The following is a 19,167-nucleotide window of genomic DNA, read 5'->3' as shown; positions in this document are numbered from 1 at the left end:
GATTTTTATTAAGATGGAAAACATATTTTAGGAACAAGCCTTGTGTAATTGTACTGTGACTGTCCTCCCAAGTGTTAGATAGTGTTAGACAGGTCGGTACTTAATCTGGTCCTCAAATAACCAATGACTTTTTTTTTACATTAACTTATTGACAAACTGAGGAGGAGCATGGGAGGAGGTGGGTTGTGATTTTCTTACAAGCATAACAGACTGCATAGTTACATGTTACCGTCTCACTCTCACTGCGAATAATGCGCCCCCTAGTGGCCAGGAAACATGAAGTAAGATGAGTTTTCTTTGGCAGTTCCAGCAGGAGGATGACATCATATTAAAGCAACGAGACAAACAACAATTGGACATTGAACAGCTTCCTCTCTCAATGTCAATCTTTTAACATTTACTGCACTTGGTCTAGTACCAATGAAGTACTCACATGTTATGTTTTCTATCACAATGGGAAAATATTTAAAAAAAAAATCTTCTGCTTTGGATAGCTCTTCCTCCCAGAAAAAAAAACATGCCTGGCTCAAACTGAACCGAGGAGTTCCTAAAATAGTCCTGGTTATTACACACTTGTGCGTCTACAATTTAAGAGAAAACACAAGGCAGTGTGTCCCATTCTTTTACACTCAAGGCTACAATTGAAGGCTCATAGTGGCGTTCCCTCAGAGTTCCACAGTAGTTTCCTAAATAACAGTGAATTCTGGTCCATGACAAAGCATCACATTCAAAGTGTGCTTGAACACGCAGGACAGGTTTGTTATTTCCACAATAAGGTCCACACAAAAATTAATCTTTAGACAACACAGTGTTGGACGAAGGTTGTTGATGGTGAATGAAGACATGAGGACGACAGGTATGACTGGGGTTGATGGGACTTGCTTTGGCAACTCTCGATGAAACATATCCGATCAACAAAAGAGACAAAGACGACAACAAAGACAAACTAGAGCGAAGAGGTTAGCATTTGTGGGGTGGGTCACATGACTGAAAAGGTATGCACACATGACGATAACTGTCGCATCTAAATGGTCTCGCAAACATACTGGATACTAACTAACTTCTGCATATGCAGGTCAGACACTTTTCTGACAACAATACTAGCTATGTGGTCAAAATGATCTAGTTGATCCACGTATATGTGTCGCATGATGCAGTACGTATCTTATGAAGAGATTATTTAGAAGGTTAAATGTTAGAATTACACAGCTAAAAAAACAGCTTATTCTTAGAAGATTTTAGAGTTAATAAACTATTGTTAAAACACTAGTAACAATTTCCTGCCAGTTGTAGACTGGCAGTTCATGGTGGACCCTGGTAGCAGGATCCAGATGGATGGAAGGCGTCCAAAAACATAGCCTCCCTGGTGGAGGTCATGAAGAAGAAGTAGGGCTTAAAAACAGGCATAACCCGTAAAAAATGATGCTAGATGAAGTCAGAGTCCCAATATTAGAAGAGAGATGAAGTTCTCGAGTGAGGGGACAGAGGTGAGAATATAGAACACATCACAGACATACGAGACGAGGCGAGTGGCATCCCCCTTTAAAGATGCTCAGTCACCTGTCAAAGACTCATAGTGGAGCTGCAGATCGATCACTGGAGTTTGTGAATCTCAAGATATCACTGGGTCAATTTCACAAGTTTCAGAAACCAAATGACTTGATTGAAACTCACAGACACACTGTGTCAGCTGAAAACCAAACGGTGAGTTTCTGTCTAAAAGGCTGGATCAGGATGGAAACGAGGATTCTGTCGTGGTGTGTATTCCACACTCTAGTGTGTCGTAGTGGCGCCTGTGCTTCTTGATGTGATCACATTAGGAAATTCAAGTGATCAGCAGCTTTCTCCAGCTAGAATCCAGTCGCTGCTTTAAATCTGTCGCCATAACAACCACAATATTTCTGACAGATTTGCTGGCAATGCAGCGAGAGGTGAGGCCTCAGAGGAGGAGGGTGTTCGAGACGAGAGCCGCCCACCTACCCAAAACAGCCTCAGAACTGTACATTCTGTTCCCCAATGGAGTGGACCGCCGGTCTGGACTTTGTGCTCTCTGGCTGTTCAGGATTGAGATTAGAAGAAGTGAAGTTGAATCGACACACAAGCGGTTTTGTTCTGAGCTCGGTTCTGGTTACGTCCACAGGCCCACGGGCACCATCCCTTCCTTGGTGTTGAGTGGAGGCAGCAGGTTCTCCTCGATCAGGAACTTGAGGGGGAAGTGGACCACCAGCCCCTGGACCCGCTCCAGCTCTTTCCTCGCCTGATCCGGGTCCGAATCACAGAGTCGATCTTTGGTGGTGTACTCCTTCAGCAGGGCCATGTTGTGGATGCTGTTGCACGGTGGACACCGGAACACCTGGACCAGGGTTTGGGATTATAAGGGTGTTAATGCACATAACACAATAGATGCCAACATGAACTGATTTTACTGAGAGTTAATTGACACTCGGGAGAGCTTGAATTGGTGAATTAAAAAGGCCCAAAAAAATGATGATTTTTAAGTAGCATTTCTATAAGACATCAAAGTTGATAGAAGTAAAAAAAAAAAGACCTTGTCATAGATGAGCGCGTTCAGTTTGGCAGTAGAATTCCAGACCATGAAAAAGAACTCGTCACTGATCGGGTCGTCAATGTTGATGCTCGGGTCCGAATCGGCTCCGACCAGAACTCTGGAAGCACAGAGGTAAAGATCACGGCGGTGCTCGTGGCTTGTTTCAGAGGTTCGGTCTGGACCTGAAGCACTCCTTGCGCAGGGCGAGCGTGAGTGGACCCGCCTGGTACTCCTGACTGCCCATGACGGACGGGACTCTCTCCTGGTCCTCCACAAACACAGCCAGCTCGCTGTCCCTGCTGCCCAGCATGCTGCGGTCGTTGATGTTGGCGGAGCCTGGACACCGCCGAGAGACAGGCGTCAGAGTCAGGAAGTGTGTGAAGAGCTAAGCTTCGGTTCTGCCGGAGATGACTCACCGATAATGTAGCAGCGGTCGTCAGCAATGAGGGTCTTGCTGTGAACGTAGATGAGTTCGGTGATGAGTGACTCAGCCAGAGTGGAGTGAGTTCTCAGGCTGCAGAATGTGATGTACTCCATCCAATGGTCCTCCACTGGAAACCAGAAAAATCAAATCATTGAACTGAGGGCCGACACGTTCGCGGTCCAAAAGGGGAGTGAGTGAAAGGTGAGAAGTGAAGCGGAGTGAGCAGGTACCTAAGACGGGAAGCTTCAGTTTTAAGTGGAAACACGGAAAGAAAAAGAGAAAAGTGTTAGAAAGCAAAAGATGGAGGTTTTGCTGTTGAGATGGAAGAGAAGAAGAGCTCACCTTCAGCCAGTCTGGACAGGATGGAGTGCTCTCCTCGACTGATAGTCCTGGATGACCAGAGTGATGGTCAAGATTTCTCACGTCTCAATTGATTTGTTCGAGTCTCAGTGTAAACAAGTCTCACCTGTATGTGAAATGCAAAATGGCTCGTATGGCGTTCCCTCCTCCCGAGTCGATGTCGCCCTCAAACCCAGGCAGCAGAGGAATCACTATGTACACGCGGTACTTCTTCTGCTCTCTGCAGGGGACACAGATCAGGAGAGACAGATGGAGAGTTGAGATCGAAGGTGAGGAGAGGTGGTGGGATGAACGAACAATTTTACGATGAAAGAGGGGCAGATACACAGAGAGTCAGACGGAATGGAAAATGTAATGGTTGTCGAAAGAACAATAAGGAAAAAAAGAGGAGAACATAAAAAGTAAAAGAAAAAAATAAGAAAGGAAAGGAATGGGAAAGAGAACAAAGGAAAGAAAAATAGACAGAAATTAAAGGAAAAAGAAAAGAAAAAATGTGACAGAAAAGACAAATTATTTGGATGGATGGACAGTCCGGAATGTATGAGGGGACTGACAGATAATTGGGAGGAGCTAAAGACAGATGGATGAACAGGGACTAAGATGAACAAATGGACAAGCAGACTGTCAGATGGGCAGAAACAGTGATGGGCAGATAGACTTCGGTTTATTCTTCTGTGTTGAACTTCAGGTAGGCGTGATCCTGCAGCGCAGTGCAGTGCAGAACCTTAATGGACCCGAGTTGGACCTCACAAACTACGTAGCTCCACTAGACCAGGGATGGCCAACAAGAGTCGCACACTGCCTCTCAATGACCTGTGAGCGCGCAGGATGCGGTTGACGATGGCGTCCCCGATGCCGTTGTAGACGGTCTTGTCGTCGGCACAGCTGATGAAGAACTGGTTCTGAGGGCGGAAAGAGGAGCAGATGGAGGCTCAGTGTGAGGCGGCCTGAAGCGAGCAGGTAGCTGGCACTGAGCTGTGATTAAACTCCTCGTCAGGAGAAACACACCGAGGCACTCAAGGTCAGGACGGAGAGGTAGAGAAAGGAACCCTCCACTGAAACGCTGATATTGTACACACTAGCAAGTCAGTAGTTCAGTATAAATACAGTGATTTTTTTGTGAAAATATATATTATTTTCCACATTTGTTATCACCTGCCAAACTAGGTAACATATTTGGTTATTTAGTTCTCCTGTAATATGAGTGTAGTCAAACAACAATGGTGAGTTTTGATTCCAGAGAGCAACAAGGGAGTCCATCTCAGGTCAACTCACCTCGATGTAGATGAAGTGCTCACTGTTCTCGATGGTGTGGATGTAGGCTTTGAGGATGGAGTTCTCGCACGTTCCTGTGGACCAGCGATCAGCCGAGCGCAACACCTGAGGGGGTGACAGAGAGAGACACTTCCTTTCATTCCATCATCCCTCAAGGCCGGAGCCTGTCCCAGCTACTTGGGGCAGGAGTCACAATGGACAGGTCACCAGCCCATCAGATAAATCAGTCTTCAGCTAACATCTGCATGTTTGTTCTCTGGGGGAGGAAACTGGTGCTGCAGGACTATCCTCACTCCAACTGTGCGCCAGAAATGTTCAACATCAACTCCCATTACACATCAGTCACTGAACTGGTACCATTAAAGAAACATGCATGAGGTGCCTCTTGTATAAGACATTGTTATTGTCCAGGTTTATGAGCTCAAGTGGAAAAAAACAACAAACGGATACTGAAACATGAGACGGGAAAAGTTAAGGTTACAGGCCGACGCCCACAGGATTACAACAAAAGCTATTGAAACAGAAGAACAGAACCCTGGTGACATACGAACAGAGACGAGCAAGAGGAGTTGAAATTGAGGTAACTTTGTTTGTTGTAGATTCTCCTGGCATCAGTTAGAAGAAACATGTAGCTCACATGTCCCATTGTGAACTGGTAATTTTTTCACAACCGCAACCTCCGCCTTTCACATCGTGAACCTTGAATGAATTTTCATTAAGTGAGTAAACAATCTTATTGATACAGCGACTTAGAAGTGAGAAGGGAAACCACTCAGCTGCTCTACAGAAGAAAACACGAGTCCTCTAGGTGTTCAACTCCAATCTTGAAGGAGTTGAACTCTTTGAATCAAAATATGGGTCATATCAGATTTGATCAGCGAATCCATGAGCAAATTAGACTCTTGTCTTTGTTCTGAAGTTTCTGTTTATGTTGAGCCACACCTGTGCAGTTTCAGGTGACCTAAATATGGCGAGCGGTGTTCCACTCACAACTCCACCTGCTGATCACACACGGCAAGTCTTGAGTGACTCGTGATCATGACAGCAATACGCTCGACTGAGCAGAGAGGCTGGAGACCCCTGCTGCAGAGGAAGTCTCCCACCATGTGAACCACAAATTCCAAAGCCGCCTCAGGCGAATATGACACTTCAACTTGTGTCCTTGGCACTGCTTCAGGGTGCTTTTGTTTTCTCTGAACAAGACGAGCACTTTGGGAGTGATTTTTGTTCCGCAGGCTTTACTCTTGTTCCGCCATCTGCCGCAACAAAACACATGAGCTTGATTCCAAAAAGTTAGAGCGCCGTCTCGCAGTGCACTGAAGATTTGTGCGACTAAGCTGATGAACGGACAGCTGGGCCTTTTCAGTTACACTCAAGAACTGAAAACCTTTTTTTCTGATTGTCAGTTTCTCTTTAGACTCTACTTTGTAGTTCAACAAGCACAATGGTAAGTGAGTGAATAATTACCTGCACTCTGGCCTTCTGGGAGCCCGGCACGGTGAACGGCAGTGAGTCAGCAGTACAGTGAGACTTTGGGAGGAGGTACGGATAGAAATCATCCTTGTACTTGATTTTGAAGATCTGAAAGTTAGAAACCACAAGATTTGAAAGTCAAAAGTAGCTCTTTTAATTCTGTTGAACTTGCATGTGTCTCTTGTTGCAGTTCTTCACACAATGGCTGGGTTCACACCACAGTAACTTGTGCTCAGGCCACTGACTCATGCCCAAAGACTCAGGAAAGCGAATAACAGCACACACAAGAAACTTTTTTTTTTTTTTTAAAGCGAAGGGTAAAGCTACACGGCAGTAGTTGAAGAGTGCTACTCACTTAAGACTAGAATGGCTTGGAAACCTAGGGAATTGTTACAGCACACGCCACAGTTGTCTGAGGCACATACCAGAGTCACTTGATTTATGTAAGGCATAGTCACCGGAGGCACTTGCCACAGTTACTTAAGGCACACACAAAGTGACTTGAAGCACAGGCAACATTTACTTGAAGCATACACCACAACTAAGGCAACTGCAAGGCATATGCCGCTGTTACATAAGACATACGCTATAGTGATGAAAAGCGCATCCACATTCACACGAGGCATATTCCAGAGCTATATGCCACTGTTTTATATGCTACATAAGCCACAACAGGTGAACATTTAAGTTGCCAGTGGGTACATGTCAACATAGCTGCAAGCAGTCTCCACATTCAGCCGAGTTACTTTGGTTCATGCTACTGCTAATAGACATTAAAGATACTTCTTGTTTCTTCTTGGAAACCCTGCGCTCACAGGCCAGCTATTTACCATATCTTAGCTCACCAGAGGTAGGAGCTTGGGATGGTATTTGGGGTTCAACCGGATCTTCAAACTGAAAGCTCACCAAGGCAAGCATGAAGCATGACAGTAGACTAGCATGAATCAAACTTCTTAGGCATTTCATAAAGCTTGGCGAAACAGCAGACTGGTAGTCATGGTACTTCTTCTGACCTTAGTGAAGTTCCACCGTTGGATGAAGTGTCGAGATAAATCTCTGGCTGATTTTCCATGAATAGCTGCGTGAAGATCTCGCCAAGGCATGCGGGGTATACGAGTGCGGTCAATGTTATCTGCCGAATTTAGAAAAGGTCAGTCTCATGATTGAGAAGTGTTTGTGCGTCTCCCAGCAGGAGATCAAGAGGCTACAATCATTGCTGAAGTGGCACCTTCAAAAGGGCGGTCGAGTTGGACCCAGTCCCTCTTGATAAAGTTACTGTAGTCTTTGCCGAGCCAGAGTTTAGAGTTCCCCTTCAGATCTTCAGGTTTCAAAGACACATCTGGTCCCATTTTCTCTGACGCATCTGAAACGCCATTCTCCTGCAGCACAGAAATGTGATAAGTGACCTACCCCGACACAAAAACAAATATTACGAACAAACTCAGGTGCTACTCACCCCCTTTCCTGTACTTGAGTCCACCTCAGTGGGATCATTGTCGGCCTGATTCAACCCAAGGTCAGTTAGGTCGTACTTGCTGTTGTCCCACCTCCCAAAAGCCAAGTCCAGCCCCCCGACAAAGGCCACGGTCTGGTCGATAGCCACCATCTTCTCGTGGTGAGCCCAGAGGACAACCACAGAGGAGACATGGTCAGGATGCCTCATCACCTGATGAAATCGAGACATTAACAAAATCGCACATTATGTACTTGAACAGCTGGATGACACGGGGGGCCACACCTTGATGTTGGGGTGCATGTCCATGAGAGTCCGCTTGCTGTGTTCACTGTTGATGCCAAGAGCAAGCTCCACTTCTTTGTAGAGCAACACACACACCTTGACTCCTTGTTCCTTCAGAGAAAAGCATCCAAACGAGTGAAAAAAAGACATGATTTAATCAAGTCGAAAATAATATGGACTATGTCATATAGTAATGAAACAACTATAGCGTCATAATAAATGTGCTATTTTAGCAGTAAACGGTGGCATTACTAAAGGTGATGATGTCATCATCCCTGCTTGAGCAGTAAGTGTAGTCTATACAAGTGGCAGTGGGTGACGTACGTAGTAGAACATGATTTAGACGTAAAGAGTGTTAGTTAGTAGTAAGTATTTAGTAGTAAAGGCAGTAGACAAAGTTAGTGAAGTCGTAGTTGAAAAGGTGACGCAATAGTTGAACACTGACGACACTCACTGCTTTGCGTTTGAGAATCTGATCCAAGCGCCAGTAGTTGTCGGTCGCAGGCCTCTTCAGAAAGACTTCTGGGCTGAGCCTGACGGGAAATTGGTATCAAATTCGACACGTTATTTCATGACTCCGAGGCTTCGTCAGGAGACTGTGAAACACTCACCACCAGTCTGTGATGAAGATTTCTTCCTTGGCTTGCTCAAGAGCATCCGCCAGGTCGGAAAAGTAGCCACTTCCATTCACATACCTTCAAACAAGGGGAGTCAAATGTTGTGAAGCAGGAGGTTAAATTTGAATTAGAGGTCACTGACCACTTGGTGAGCATGTTGTCCCGAGGTGGAGCGAATCCCTCAAAGCGCTGCACTTTCAGATAGTCACAGTTTTCCGCCAGACTGTTGATCTCGTGACTCCACCAGTGAGCTTGCCTGTAGCTGCTGCATTTGATGACCAGATTTCTGATGGCAACAATCATAGTCACAGCAAGGCAGTGTGGAACAGGAAAATTTCTGTGTACGCACCGGGTGAAGTTCTCAAAGCAGACTCCATATTTGGTGTCCGTGTATGCTCGTCCCACTTTCACCTTGAACTCGGGGTCGTACAGCAGCACAAAGTTGATGCTGCCATTGTCCCGGTCCATGTACATGAGGAAGGAGTCCTTCACCACCAGCCAGCGCTTTGACCAGCGGAAGCACACTTGGTGATGGCCGAAACAGTTGAGGCCCTGAATTCGGTGACCTCCTGACCTCTTGGAGATGGGCCCTTCACTGGATTCCAGAAAGACAAAAGGCACTTTCACTGTACAACATTATCAGTTCGCTCAGTTACACCCCTGCATTCTTACAGGCCTTTAGGTCCGAGATCCGTGATGAACGACAAAGCCCCGACAGAGAGGAACTCCAGCTGCGACATAGGACAATAACGGTTAACTCTGAACATCTGTTTCGCCGTTTTACTAGCGCCGTTACCATGCTATGGTCGTTTCTGCAGAATCGGTTCTCCAGAAGGCCGTTGAGATACTCCTCCAGGTATTTCTGTGACGGAAAGTTTGTCAATAAACATGTGGATTATTGTTGTTGATGACCAATTTAGAATAAAATAAGGCTTTTTATGACACATCTCTCTTTTGCACACACTTGCTGACTCAGTGAAAGAGATTCCCGGAGTCCACTGAAGTGACTAAATAATCAATGAAAGGGTTCCAATTTAAACTTGGTGTCAGATTGTATTTAAACTCCCCAGAGTCGACTTAAAACTAGCACTCACCATTAAAATAATTCCAAATTCTGTACATACTTGGGTCCATCCATGAATGGTAAAGGTTTGAATTTTTTTTTTTTCAGGATTTTATCTCTTTTTTTTCTTGGCAGGATTTTATATTTTAACCATCAATTAATGTATTTATTTTTCAACCAGAACCAGATTCTTCATAAAAGACCCATTTCATTTTAGTAGCCACACCCTCTTTTTCTCAGGAGAATGAAGTCTGGATGTCTTGACTTGATTGATGACCTCAGATGGGACAGGACAAAGTTTCTTTGCTCCAGTTAGGACGACTCACTTGCGCTGCTTTTATGATTAGTACATCCCTGGGTGAAAAACCTTACATCCAAAAATCCTAGGCCACCGTCACTTCACTCTGGAACGGTTTCCATGACGATATACATTGTTCCTCACTCGTGAGCAACAATGTGCATTTGGCTACATAAAATAAAGCTTTATTCTCCGCCGTACATTTTTGCTGGAGGCCCGTCTGTTGCGGTCAGTCCCATGCAGGCTGGGCATTTCCTCTGACATGGTTCTGAGCTGCTGTCGCTCCTTTGAAAATCTGTTGGAAGACATTTGAATATTCAAAATCGCTCTGGGCAAGGAAGACCTCGGCGCTTAAGACTTCCAGCTCGATGCGTTTACCGACCGTCCGATCGGCAGGAAGTGAATCATCATCCGGTGTTTGTAGAGGTCGCGGTGCAGCTCCTGGAAGTGCTTGTACTTTCTCTTAACTGTCCAGTGGAATTGACCGTGAGTGAGTCTGATGGTGTAGAGAGTGCCAACCCGGACCTGGACAGAGGAGAGACAGAGGAGTAAACACAAAAGTGCATACTCTGTCTTTCCCATTTGAGCTTTCTCTCTCACTGTCAGTGTGTGTCAGGTCACATTCTTCACGTAAATTCCTGGCAGCATCCCAGTCATTTCTTTAGCCGGCCACGGTGACACACTTATAGGTGGCAGTGGAGGTGTGTGTGGTTGCCATGGCGATGTTGACGAGAGTGGGGTGTGTGACACTTGTTCAGAATAGTGCGACAGGTAGAGAATGGTTTCCAATTCTGTATCTCGGCCTCTTCAAAAGGTCATAGTCAGTCAGATAAAGATAGAAGAGCGAGACTGAGTCATGAGGTACAGTAACAGAGGTGAACCCCTGGCAAAGAATAAAAGGATGAATATAAGAAGACTCTAGAAATGAGTGTGGAAAAAAAGAAGTGAAACAAGTAAAAAAAAAAAAAAAAAGATGAATAGGGCTAGAAAGCTTGAATGAAACCGAGCTAGCAAAAACAAGAATAAGTCGAGGAGCCTCTTAGGTGTGAGTTGTGTGGGTACATTCCACAACATATTGGTTCTGTTGGATCTCCGACCGTGAGTCACCTCAGGCAAAGTGGTAGAACCAGTTCCGCTCGTGAGAGACACCTTTGGTCACTTTAAGATCCTGTGAAATATTTGGTGTCCATTTTAAAAGGTGTGACTGATGAAGTTCCCTCAATATCAGGTTTCACAGATCAAATTCCAGATTCCATTTGTCAAAACACTGAAGACAAATTAGATCTATATATCTCACAGAGGTCGCAGCTCAGGATATTCAAAAAGTGCAAGTCAGAGAAAACAGAAAAAATAATTGGATAAAATAATTATTATACAAAATAACTTTCATACAGGTAAAGAAAGGGTGGTTATATGTACACTGAATAAATGATTGCATGTGGGCTATAGTTTGGGGACAAAGTCTTGAAACACCAATCACCATATTTAAGGTAGTAACGTTACCTTGGAGCGAGTGGTGTATTTCTCCATGTTGTCCACTCTGCATGTGATGGGGACTCCAGGGATCAAGTAAGGGACCCCCTCATCTTTCATCTCAGGCAGGTGATGCACAACACTGAAGGGGCGGCCCTCTGTGAGAGGCACAGAAGTAGTGTCATTGAAAATGCAAAAATAGAACTTCAGATAAAACTACCATGACTCCTAATAAGGTCAGGGGAATGCAGTGAATTTTAGGGGGAAATGTCACTAAAGTGAAACACTGTAAAAGGTTCTGTCATGTTAACTTAGATTAACCAAGATTTTCAGAATCAATTTTGCTTCCCAAAAACACCTTAATTGTGCTTTGATTTAAAGAGAGAAAAAGTATTTCCATAATGACTTTGCTGTCACAGAATCATTTACTTTAAATTATATGATAATATTTAATCACCTCAGGTCTCCATCTACCTTTCTAACTTTCAATTATATTCCTGATGTTCTTTTAAATGATGTTTGTTTTTTATATGTTGTATAATATTGCTCTTTTTTCAAAATATTAGTTACATTTGTACGCTTCGTTTTTACAAAATTCTAAATATAAAAATATAAAATAATACTATTTCATTTAAAAAAGAATTTTCAGTTTCATTACTGAAGGACATAACATTACCAAGATGTTGATTTAATGTGCAACCATTAATTGAAAAAAAATGAAGTTAGCAAAAAAAAAAAAAAAAAATGCATGAAACAAACTTGGTACTCACCCTCGCTGCTGGTCATGAGGCCGTCCAGCTCATCTTGGCTCAGGTGTCTAATGTCGTGAGAGAAGCGTCTCCTGTCCACGGTCTGGGCTTCACTGGCCTGGGCGATGGGCTCCACCGCGTCCTCCGAACTCTCCATCTTTGTGTCGCTTCAAACCCTGTTCTTGAATGAACACAATCGTTAAACACACTTCATTATTGAAATTATTAAAATTTGAAGTGAACAAACACACACACACACACACACACAACGAAACGTGTTTCTAAATATTCCAGTCTGTGCAACCTGTGTTACACTCGTCTTAGCAGCTTGGAAAATGACATTCACCACCTGCTTCTCTTGAACATAGGCTCCACAAAAACAACACGAGACAATGATGTGGTTCGTCTTCTTTTCTTGGACCCACACTTTGAGAAGCTCAGATTCAAAGTAAAACCACTGCTCCACCACATAAAGAGAAGCAGTTGAGGTGTCACAGGCGTCTTTTCTAGAGACCTCAGAGAGGTGCCGTGGACATTGTGGAGCCCCCGGACCTCCTCGCTGTGCTGCGTTTTGTTTCCTGCGAATGTTGGAGATGCCAGCTCCAGCGTTTTTGCAACCTCTGAGCTGATAATCTCACTTGGTTTGGTGAACCAACAGAGAAGAAATGGGCGGAGCCAAAGCTGCTATGATGTTGTGGTGATAGATCTGTTATAGGTATGTTAGCCTGGATGTTAGCTGGCTGTTGTTTGTTAAGAAGAAATAAAAACATACAGTTGTACATACATGTTGTATTGTTCATGTGGTTGGACACGGGAGACCATTTGGGACGCTAACGTGTGATACGAGAGAAAGTCAATAAACGGAGGAGTAGTCCTTACTAAAATGTCCCTGTTGTCCTATCCAACATTGCTTTTCAATAAAGTACTTTGGTCTCCTTGAAATCTATTCACATATTCCCACTTCGCTTCAAGTCAGCTCCGTAGCTCCCTCAGTTTGAAGGGATAATTTCAAGTGGTGAACGGTGAGTGCTCTCGGTCTTAGGAGTATTGGGACACGCGACACTTACACATGACCATGTAAAACCAAGTGTTAGGGTCAAAAACGAGTGTTAGGGTGTGAAATGGGACACAGCATACAGCTGACATAAAATGGTATTGGTAATGGACAAGGTGTCTGGGGAGGGGAAACCTGGGCCTCTTTGTTCCTGCCACTGTGACATGGCCTCATACCATGAAAATCGATGTAAAAACGATACACAGCATTCACACTGAGGAAACAATAGCATCAGCCATAGACCGTATCATAATGAGAGGCAAGCTTAAATGAAGCATGTTACACAACAGCAGCAGCGTATTAGTGGTCACAATGCTATTAATTAGAAAGCCATTGCTTCCACTGAATTCATCTTAAATCTACAAGAACGAACCTATCCGGATGGTGAACAAGAAAAACGTGATATCACTGACTGCTAGTGAGAATAAACAGACTAATAAGCTAATAGGTCAACACACTCACTCCCAGTCACTTTGAGCTAGACGAGTAAACACAAGTAGGAAAGAGAACCGAGGTCTCTAAGGACCTGAGAGCATTAGCAACATGACCACAAGCAGAAATAGTGGTCGTGTTTCTGAAAGCTTTAACACAACAGTCGCACGATGGCATGTCACAGGGACTCACAAGTGGAGTAGCTTCACAATAGGAAATTGGTTAAACGATGGCCACTTACAGATCAGAGGAACGCCAGTCTCTGCAAACCTGTGTATTTCCCGCTCAAAACACTCCTGGCTCTGCACCAGAGACTCCAACAGAAGAACAAGGGAACACAACTTTGTGTAAACTAAGATCTTGGTCCCCCAAAAACGGGAATTGTAAGTGAAAGCACTCGCATTTGGTCTTTGGCCAAGTTTCACTCTTAACAACTGGTCAACAGGGACCTTATCACGATGGTCTGCCATGCCATTCCTAGCCAGGGGGCAGCCCTCTTATGCAACAAAGTGCTGCGTTGTTACGGCCAGTGTCGCACTTCAGCAGCTCCAACACACCGCAAACCTGGTCCGCTGCCCTGAACCCTGAGAAACGTTGAGCACAGATTGTGGTCCCGAGAATGTATTCATGCCAACTGGCTGCAACACTGACCTTCAAAGAAGCAGCTTTCTGCGTAGAACGTAGACCCTGCTGGAGCAGTGACTACAGCTTGAGAGAGAAGAGAATCACCCCAAGAGATCCGGGCCATAATCAGTGGGACAATAGTCATGATGTTTTGGCTGTACACCAATATTTAAACATGCCCAACAAAAAGATAGTGTGGAGAAACGGAAGGATGTACAGTTCCTCATCAAGAGCTCACAGTTGCTGAGATAAAGATGACATTTTCGCTGATGATGACACCCCCCCATCCCCTCCACCTCCACCACACACCCCTCCCCTCCCCCTCTGCACATGTAAAATCTCCAAATATGGGGTTGACAATGAGTTTCATGTTGTTCCTGGTGCACTTGACGTGAGAAACTGAACACATTTTTGTGTCAGTCGTGTGATGTACGATGCACCTGCTGTCCAGCCTCCATGGCATCACTCCCCACAACCCTTTTCAGAGCGTGTCTGTGTCGACTCTCAACAGTGTGTGGGTTTGAGCGTCTTCTTGCTCTGAATAGCCGAATGTTTCCAGGGAAACAAGTCAAAGAAGAGAGCCAGTGTGTGTGTGTGTGTGTGTGTGTGTGTGTGTGTGTGTGTGTGTGTGTGTGTGTGTGTGTGTGTGTGTGTGTGTGTGTGTGTGTGTGTGTGTGTGTGTGTGTGTGTGAGAGAGAGAGAGATAGACAGGGGAGGGGTGAAGGGAAGTGACTAATGGTTCAATACCATTTTTAACAGCACAGCCGTTACATAACCAGCTGATTTTAAAGGAGACACATTCTCAGCTGACGGTGAGGAAACAGAAGGTTCATCATTAACCATTGTATGGAATGAATGTAGTAGCAGAACAAATGTGAGAATAATAACAGAAGTGCATTGGGAGTGGGAAATAATGCGTCAGGAAACGCATCACCAAAGGCCCATTATCGACTTCCTTTCAGTGCAGAGTTTGTATTTTCTCCCTGGGTTAGATGGTCTAGCTGATGACCTGACCCCTGTCTTTTCACCTCAGCATATGTGACCCAAACAAAGTAGACAAAGAATGAATGAATTAAGCTTGGTTCTGTATCTGAAAGTTTTAAGAATACGCACAGAATTAGCACAGCTGTGAGCTAATGTTTTCAAGGGATAGCACTGGCACTAACAAGTCAAATATTTAAGTACAAGTCTTACTACTTATTTTTTGGGATGAAATGCAAATTATTGTTGAACATTGTTCGCATGTACAGGGAACTTTCTACCGGACATCTAGTTTCTAGTTTGTTTCATTTTTCCTGAATTTTGAAGGAGTCAAATCAGACAGCAGACTGCAATTATAAAGAAAACCATTTTAGCTAGTTAAACTTCAAAAACAAAAAAAAAAATCATATTTAGTCAGGTTTCATGGGGAGGAGGGAACAGACAGACGACAGAGCACATTGCGCATCTTTCATGGACCTCCTTAACAGACTACCTTGAAAGGCGCCAAGGCGGAGCCCGGCATGGCAGACAGTGAGGGCGCGCATGGAGTTGCGAGTCGCGTTTCACTACATGTTGACAAAAAAAAAGAGGTTCAATCACAGCGTAGAGGGTCAAAATTATATCTAACAGGGCCACTGTGGTGCTAAAGCGTTGGGGAGAACCCTGCAATCGTATCATGGTGTGTATCGGTCGGTTCATGCCGATACTCAAGCCATTTTCTTTTGCTGCCTGCTGCAAGTTAATGGGGCTTCACACTCAGTATTACAACTTATGGACATGCAGGGTTACAGGGAGAGAGTGTTTTTAATGTGCTGCATGTGGGAGCTAGATCTGATGAGGCAGCAGAAATAGATTGACCAGCCTATAGAAAAAGGCATCGGCAGCAAAACCAGACAAAACACCGGTACACACTGCTAACATTACGCCATGATGATAAAGGTGTATACACTAGGGGCATCAGCTCAAGACGACCCACCCCAGGTGCAGCAGGATTTCAGACATGAAGTTGGTGACAATGTTGAGATCACTTTGTGCTTAAAGTGCTTCATGGAGAAAACATCTGGAAAGTATAAGATGAAGAATATGTGTTCAATTTTTGCAGTAGCACCGGCACATACCACAGCGCATCTGGACACCTGAAGCAATTGGAATCCGGTGTTTGTCCAAGTACACGTCAGCGGTACGTTTTTAATATTTGTTAGAAGGTGCCGAACCAGGCTGTCCAGACCATGGTTACTCATTGTCAGGATTTACTTGCTGGGAAGTCTTGCTTAAGATAACGTCCGCAACTCAAAAGCCATCCTCAAGTCGGCATGAAATGACATCGTAACTCACCGTGACCAGGTGGAACGAGCCAGTTTGGAAGCATGACTTGACCCAGATGGTCCCCTCAGGCCCCCTCCTCAAATGCTGAGAGAAACCTACACTCCCTCCATGTCTGTCACACAGTCTCATAAAGAAAGTAACATGGCAGATGGTCGGAAAACATGATGATTCCTGTGTGGTGCCGATGTTCTTCCAGGTTTCATATAATTAAGGCACTAACATTTTGCAAATAGAGTGCACAATGTAGCAGTGCAAACCTGTTTTGGGTGCATTGGTGCACCGTGAAAAGTATGCTGTCCAGCTCAAATTTAAGAGCACTATGGAGTGTACACACATTTCCAAAAGGGCTACATTACATACTGTGAAATTGGTGATTATTTTGTGGAGAAAATATTTAATATAACATTTCAGTGACTACCTATGGGGAAGGAAAACAGACAGATAAATGGAAACTTATACATTTGTATTTTGGAATTAAATTAGTAATGATGATTAAAAAAAAAAAATCTTTTGTTTGAGTGATCTGACTTCAAGAGGGTTTGATAAATAGAGGTAAAGGGCTGGATGTGGCCCCCGGGCAACATTGGTCTACATCTGCAGTAAACCTGATGGCAAGTAGGGACCCAATAATACAACAGCCTACACCCCAAACACAGCATGGAGACCAACAAAGTCAAGCATGATGGGAACACAGGTTATTAAAAGTTAACAAATCACACAAAGACAGCAGAAGCCAAAAGCCTGTCATTTTAATCCAAAGTGTGAGAATCATTTCTTGTCAGTTCCTGAATTCAAAACCTCTGTAACATGAAGATCAAGTCGCAGCACAGACCAACAATGACCTGCAATCCCCTCGGGTGAATTGAAGTGAAACCGGCTCCTACGGCAGTGAGAAACTAGCTTCCTCTTCCCACATCCTTGGATCCCACGGATCCCATGTAGGAATCACACTAGAAAGTCATGAAATACGGCACAGACTTTTATAGTTGCTCAACAGAGAATCCTAAAAACACAAGATTAACATTTGGATCAAGCTTAGAAAAGCGTCATGCACGGCCATTGTAGAACAGAATGACATGACCTTAAGGCTGAGTGCTACTATTCCCCAAAATCAGAGCTCAGAAACAGGAAAAGGCTACACCTGAAGGACCAGGGACACGCCTTAGATGGCCGCAAAACACAAGTCAGCAGCGATATCAGGAGCAATAGAGTTTGATTTGCTTACAACCAAATGACTGTTTTAACGACTCTAAACAAGGAGAAGCACACCTTGAACCCTGCACCACTGAGTTCGAAGTAACGCAGCAGTTATTAAATATATCAGCAAATTCACACACAATTAAAAGAGGGGAAAAAAGCTCCGGTTGCTCGCTCGCTATATCTTTTCACCTTTGGTGTGACGTGTAGTTTAGGCTGAGGAGCCGGTGTTGACTCAACACTATTCTGCATTAGTAGGAGTTTATTAAATCAGTGTTGACTAACAACAGTGCAACTCCACGTTCCACCACGCAGTCACTTGACACACATTACTTCGGCATTCCTCGGTATTTACCCATTTGGTTTAAACCGTTCCCTCAGAGAACGGCGAAGGGGATTTGCAGAGTCATTGTTTGATGGAGAAGTTTGCTAAACGCCACTTAACTGACCGACAACACGGAGCTGAAAGTTGGGACGTCTTCACTCGCTCCCCTTCTTTCCTGCAGCGTCGAACACCGTCAAGAAATATTGAGTTAAGTCTCTCAACTCATGCGTTGAAACTGCTGGTTTTGACGCCAACTATCCACCATAGCAAAAGTTGTTCGAAGTACAAGTACCTACCTTCAGTAGAAACACGCACGTAGACAGTCGGACGGGCAGCTAGTCCACATGTGTGACACAGAAACTGGTCTAATCCCACGCTTTCTCCAAAACAAGAAAGGAGGGTGTTTAGTATTCCGTGGAGGTGATGCACTTTCTGGTCCCTCCCTTTAGCCGCCTGCTCGGGTCACAGAGGAGGAGAGGCTCGTCCTGGTGGAGCTCTGCGTCATCGCACCTATCGTTCATCAATGACTTTTGGATTAAGGTGTGGAACTAAGCGCCATTGTAGTTACTTCTTTAGATTCGGGACGAAAGTTCACCAACTCATGAATGAGGCAGAGACATGTCAGCACAGGTCGCCATCTGATATTCAGGAATGTTGGCGTGAACATGAGAGTATCGCGAGATTTCATTTGTCACGTGACACGATGCCAGTCGCTCATAATTTACTATACGTTACTTCATCTGGGAAAATAATAATAATAATAATAATAATAATTCAGTCTAATCTCTTGGCTATTTCAACGATTTTCCCGAATTTTCTGGTGCCATTATGCTACGGAAAGTAGCATAATGGCATTCAACGGTAAACAAACAAAGACTATATTACAGCCATTATTTTTCCATTTAACCACCATTACATTTCAGATAAATTAATACACATCTCTGGATCTTAGGAGAGCAATTCTTTAACTTCTCTGATGCCCGTAGGGGTAACAAAATTTGAAAACGGCAGAGAAAGTTCGAAATTACAATACAACAATCAAAAAAGCATGTATTTTAAAAGTAAGTTGTTACTTTAAAATTGATTAAAAAACCAGACACACGATTAGGCCATTTTTCTCTTGTATATAATTATTTCTTTCAGCATCATTTCATGTCAACAAAAAACATCCGTAAATTTTGTTAATATAAAAAATACAATACATCATGGA

The 19,167-nt window shown here is 44.1% G+C and overlaps 1 protein-coding gene across 4 annotated transcripts; it reads right to left on the bottom strand.

The window, feature by feature from the left end:
• Window positions 1-2: 2 nt before the first annotated feature.
• On the bottom strand, window positions 3-18,601 carry pld2 (phospholipase D2). 4 transcript variants are annotated; one of them, XM_053847515.1, is made up of 24 exons: window positions 18,254-18,601; window positions 12,040-12,199; window positions 11,300-11,427; window positions 10,179-10,321; window positions 9,998-10,091; window positions 9,232-9,297; window positions 9,108-9,166; window positions 8,785-9,030; window positions 8,578-8,721; window positions 8,430-8,513; window positions 8,273-8,351; window positions 7,819-7,929; window positions 7,537-7,746; window positions 7,309-7,459; window positions 7,094-7,212; window positions 6,075-6,188; window positions 4,608-4,712; window positions 4,146-4,234; window positions 3,439-3,552; window positions 3,315-3,361; window positions 2,965-3,099; window positions 2,731-2,884; window positions 2,549-2,666; window positions 3-2,353 (listed from the first exon to the last, which is right to left on the bottom strand). In XM_053847515.1, exons 2-24 carry the CDS (start codon window positions 12,173-12,175, stop codon window positions 2,129-2,131), a joined length of 2,871 nt encoding a protein of 956 aa, XP_053703490.1. In that variant the 5' UTR covers window positions 12,176-12,199; window positions 18,254-18,601; the 3' UTR covers window positions 3-2,128. The 4 variants fall into 4 exon arrangements, 3 of the variants coding, with proteins under 3 accessions (XP_053703490.1, XP_053703491.1, XP_053703492.1); XM_053847516.1 differs by having other exon boundaries at window positions 12,040-12,194; XR_008412806.1 differs by lacking the exons at window positions 3-2,353; window positions 2,549-2,666 and adding an exon at window positions 3,203-3,215 and having other exon boundaries at window positions 2,736-2,884.
• Between the last annotated feature and the right edge of the window lie 566 nt (window positions 18,602-19,167).

Source organism: Synchiropus splendidus, chromosome 17 (genome assembly GCF_027744825.2).
Source record: "Synchiropus splendidus isolate RoL2022-P1 chromosome 17, RoL_Sspl_1.0, whole genome shotgun sequence".
In the NCBI taxonomy this organism is placed as follows: Eukaryota; Metazoa; Chordata; class Actinopteri; order Syngnathiformes; family Callionymidae; genus Synchiropus; species Synchiropus splendidus.
The sequence above is the reverse complement of the archived record's forward strand: the minus strand, read 5'-3'. Positions and strand labels throughout refer to the sequence as shown.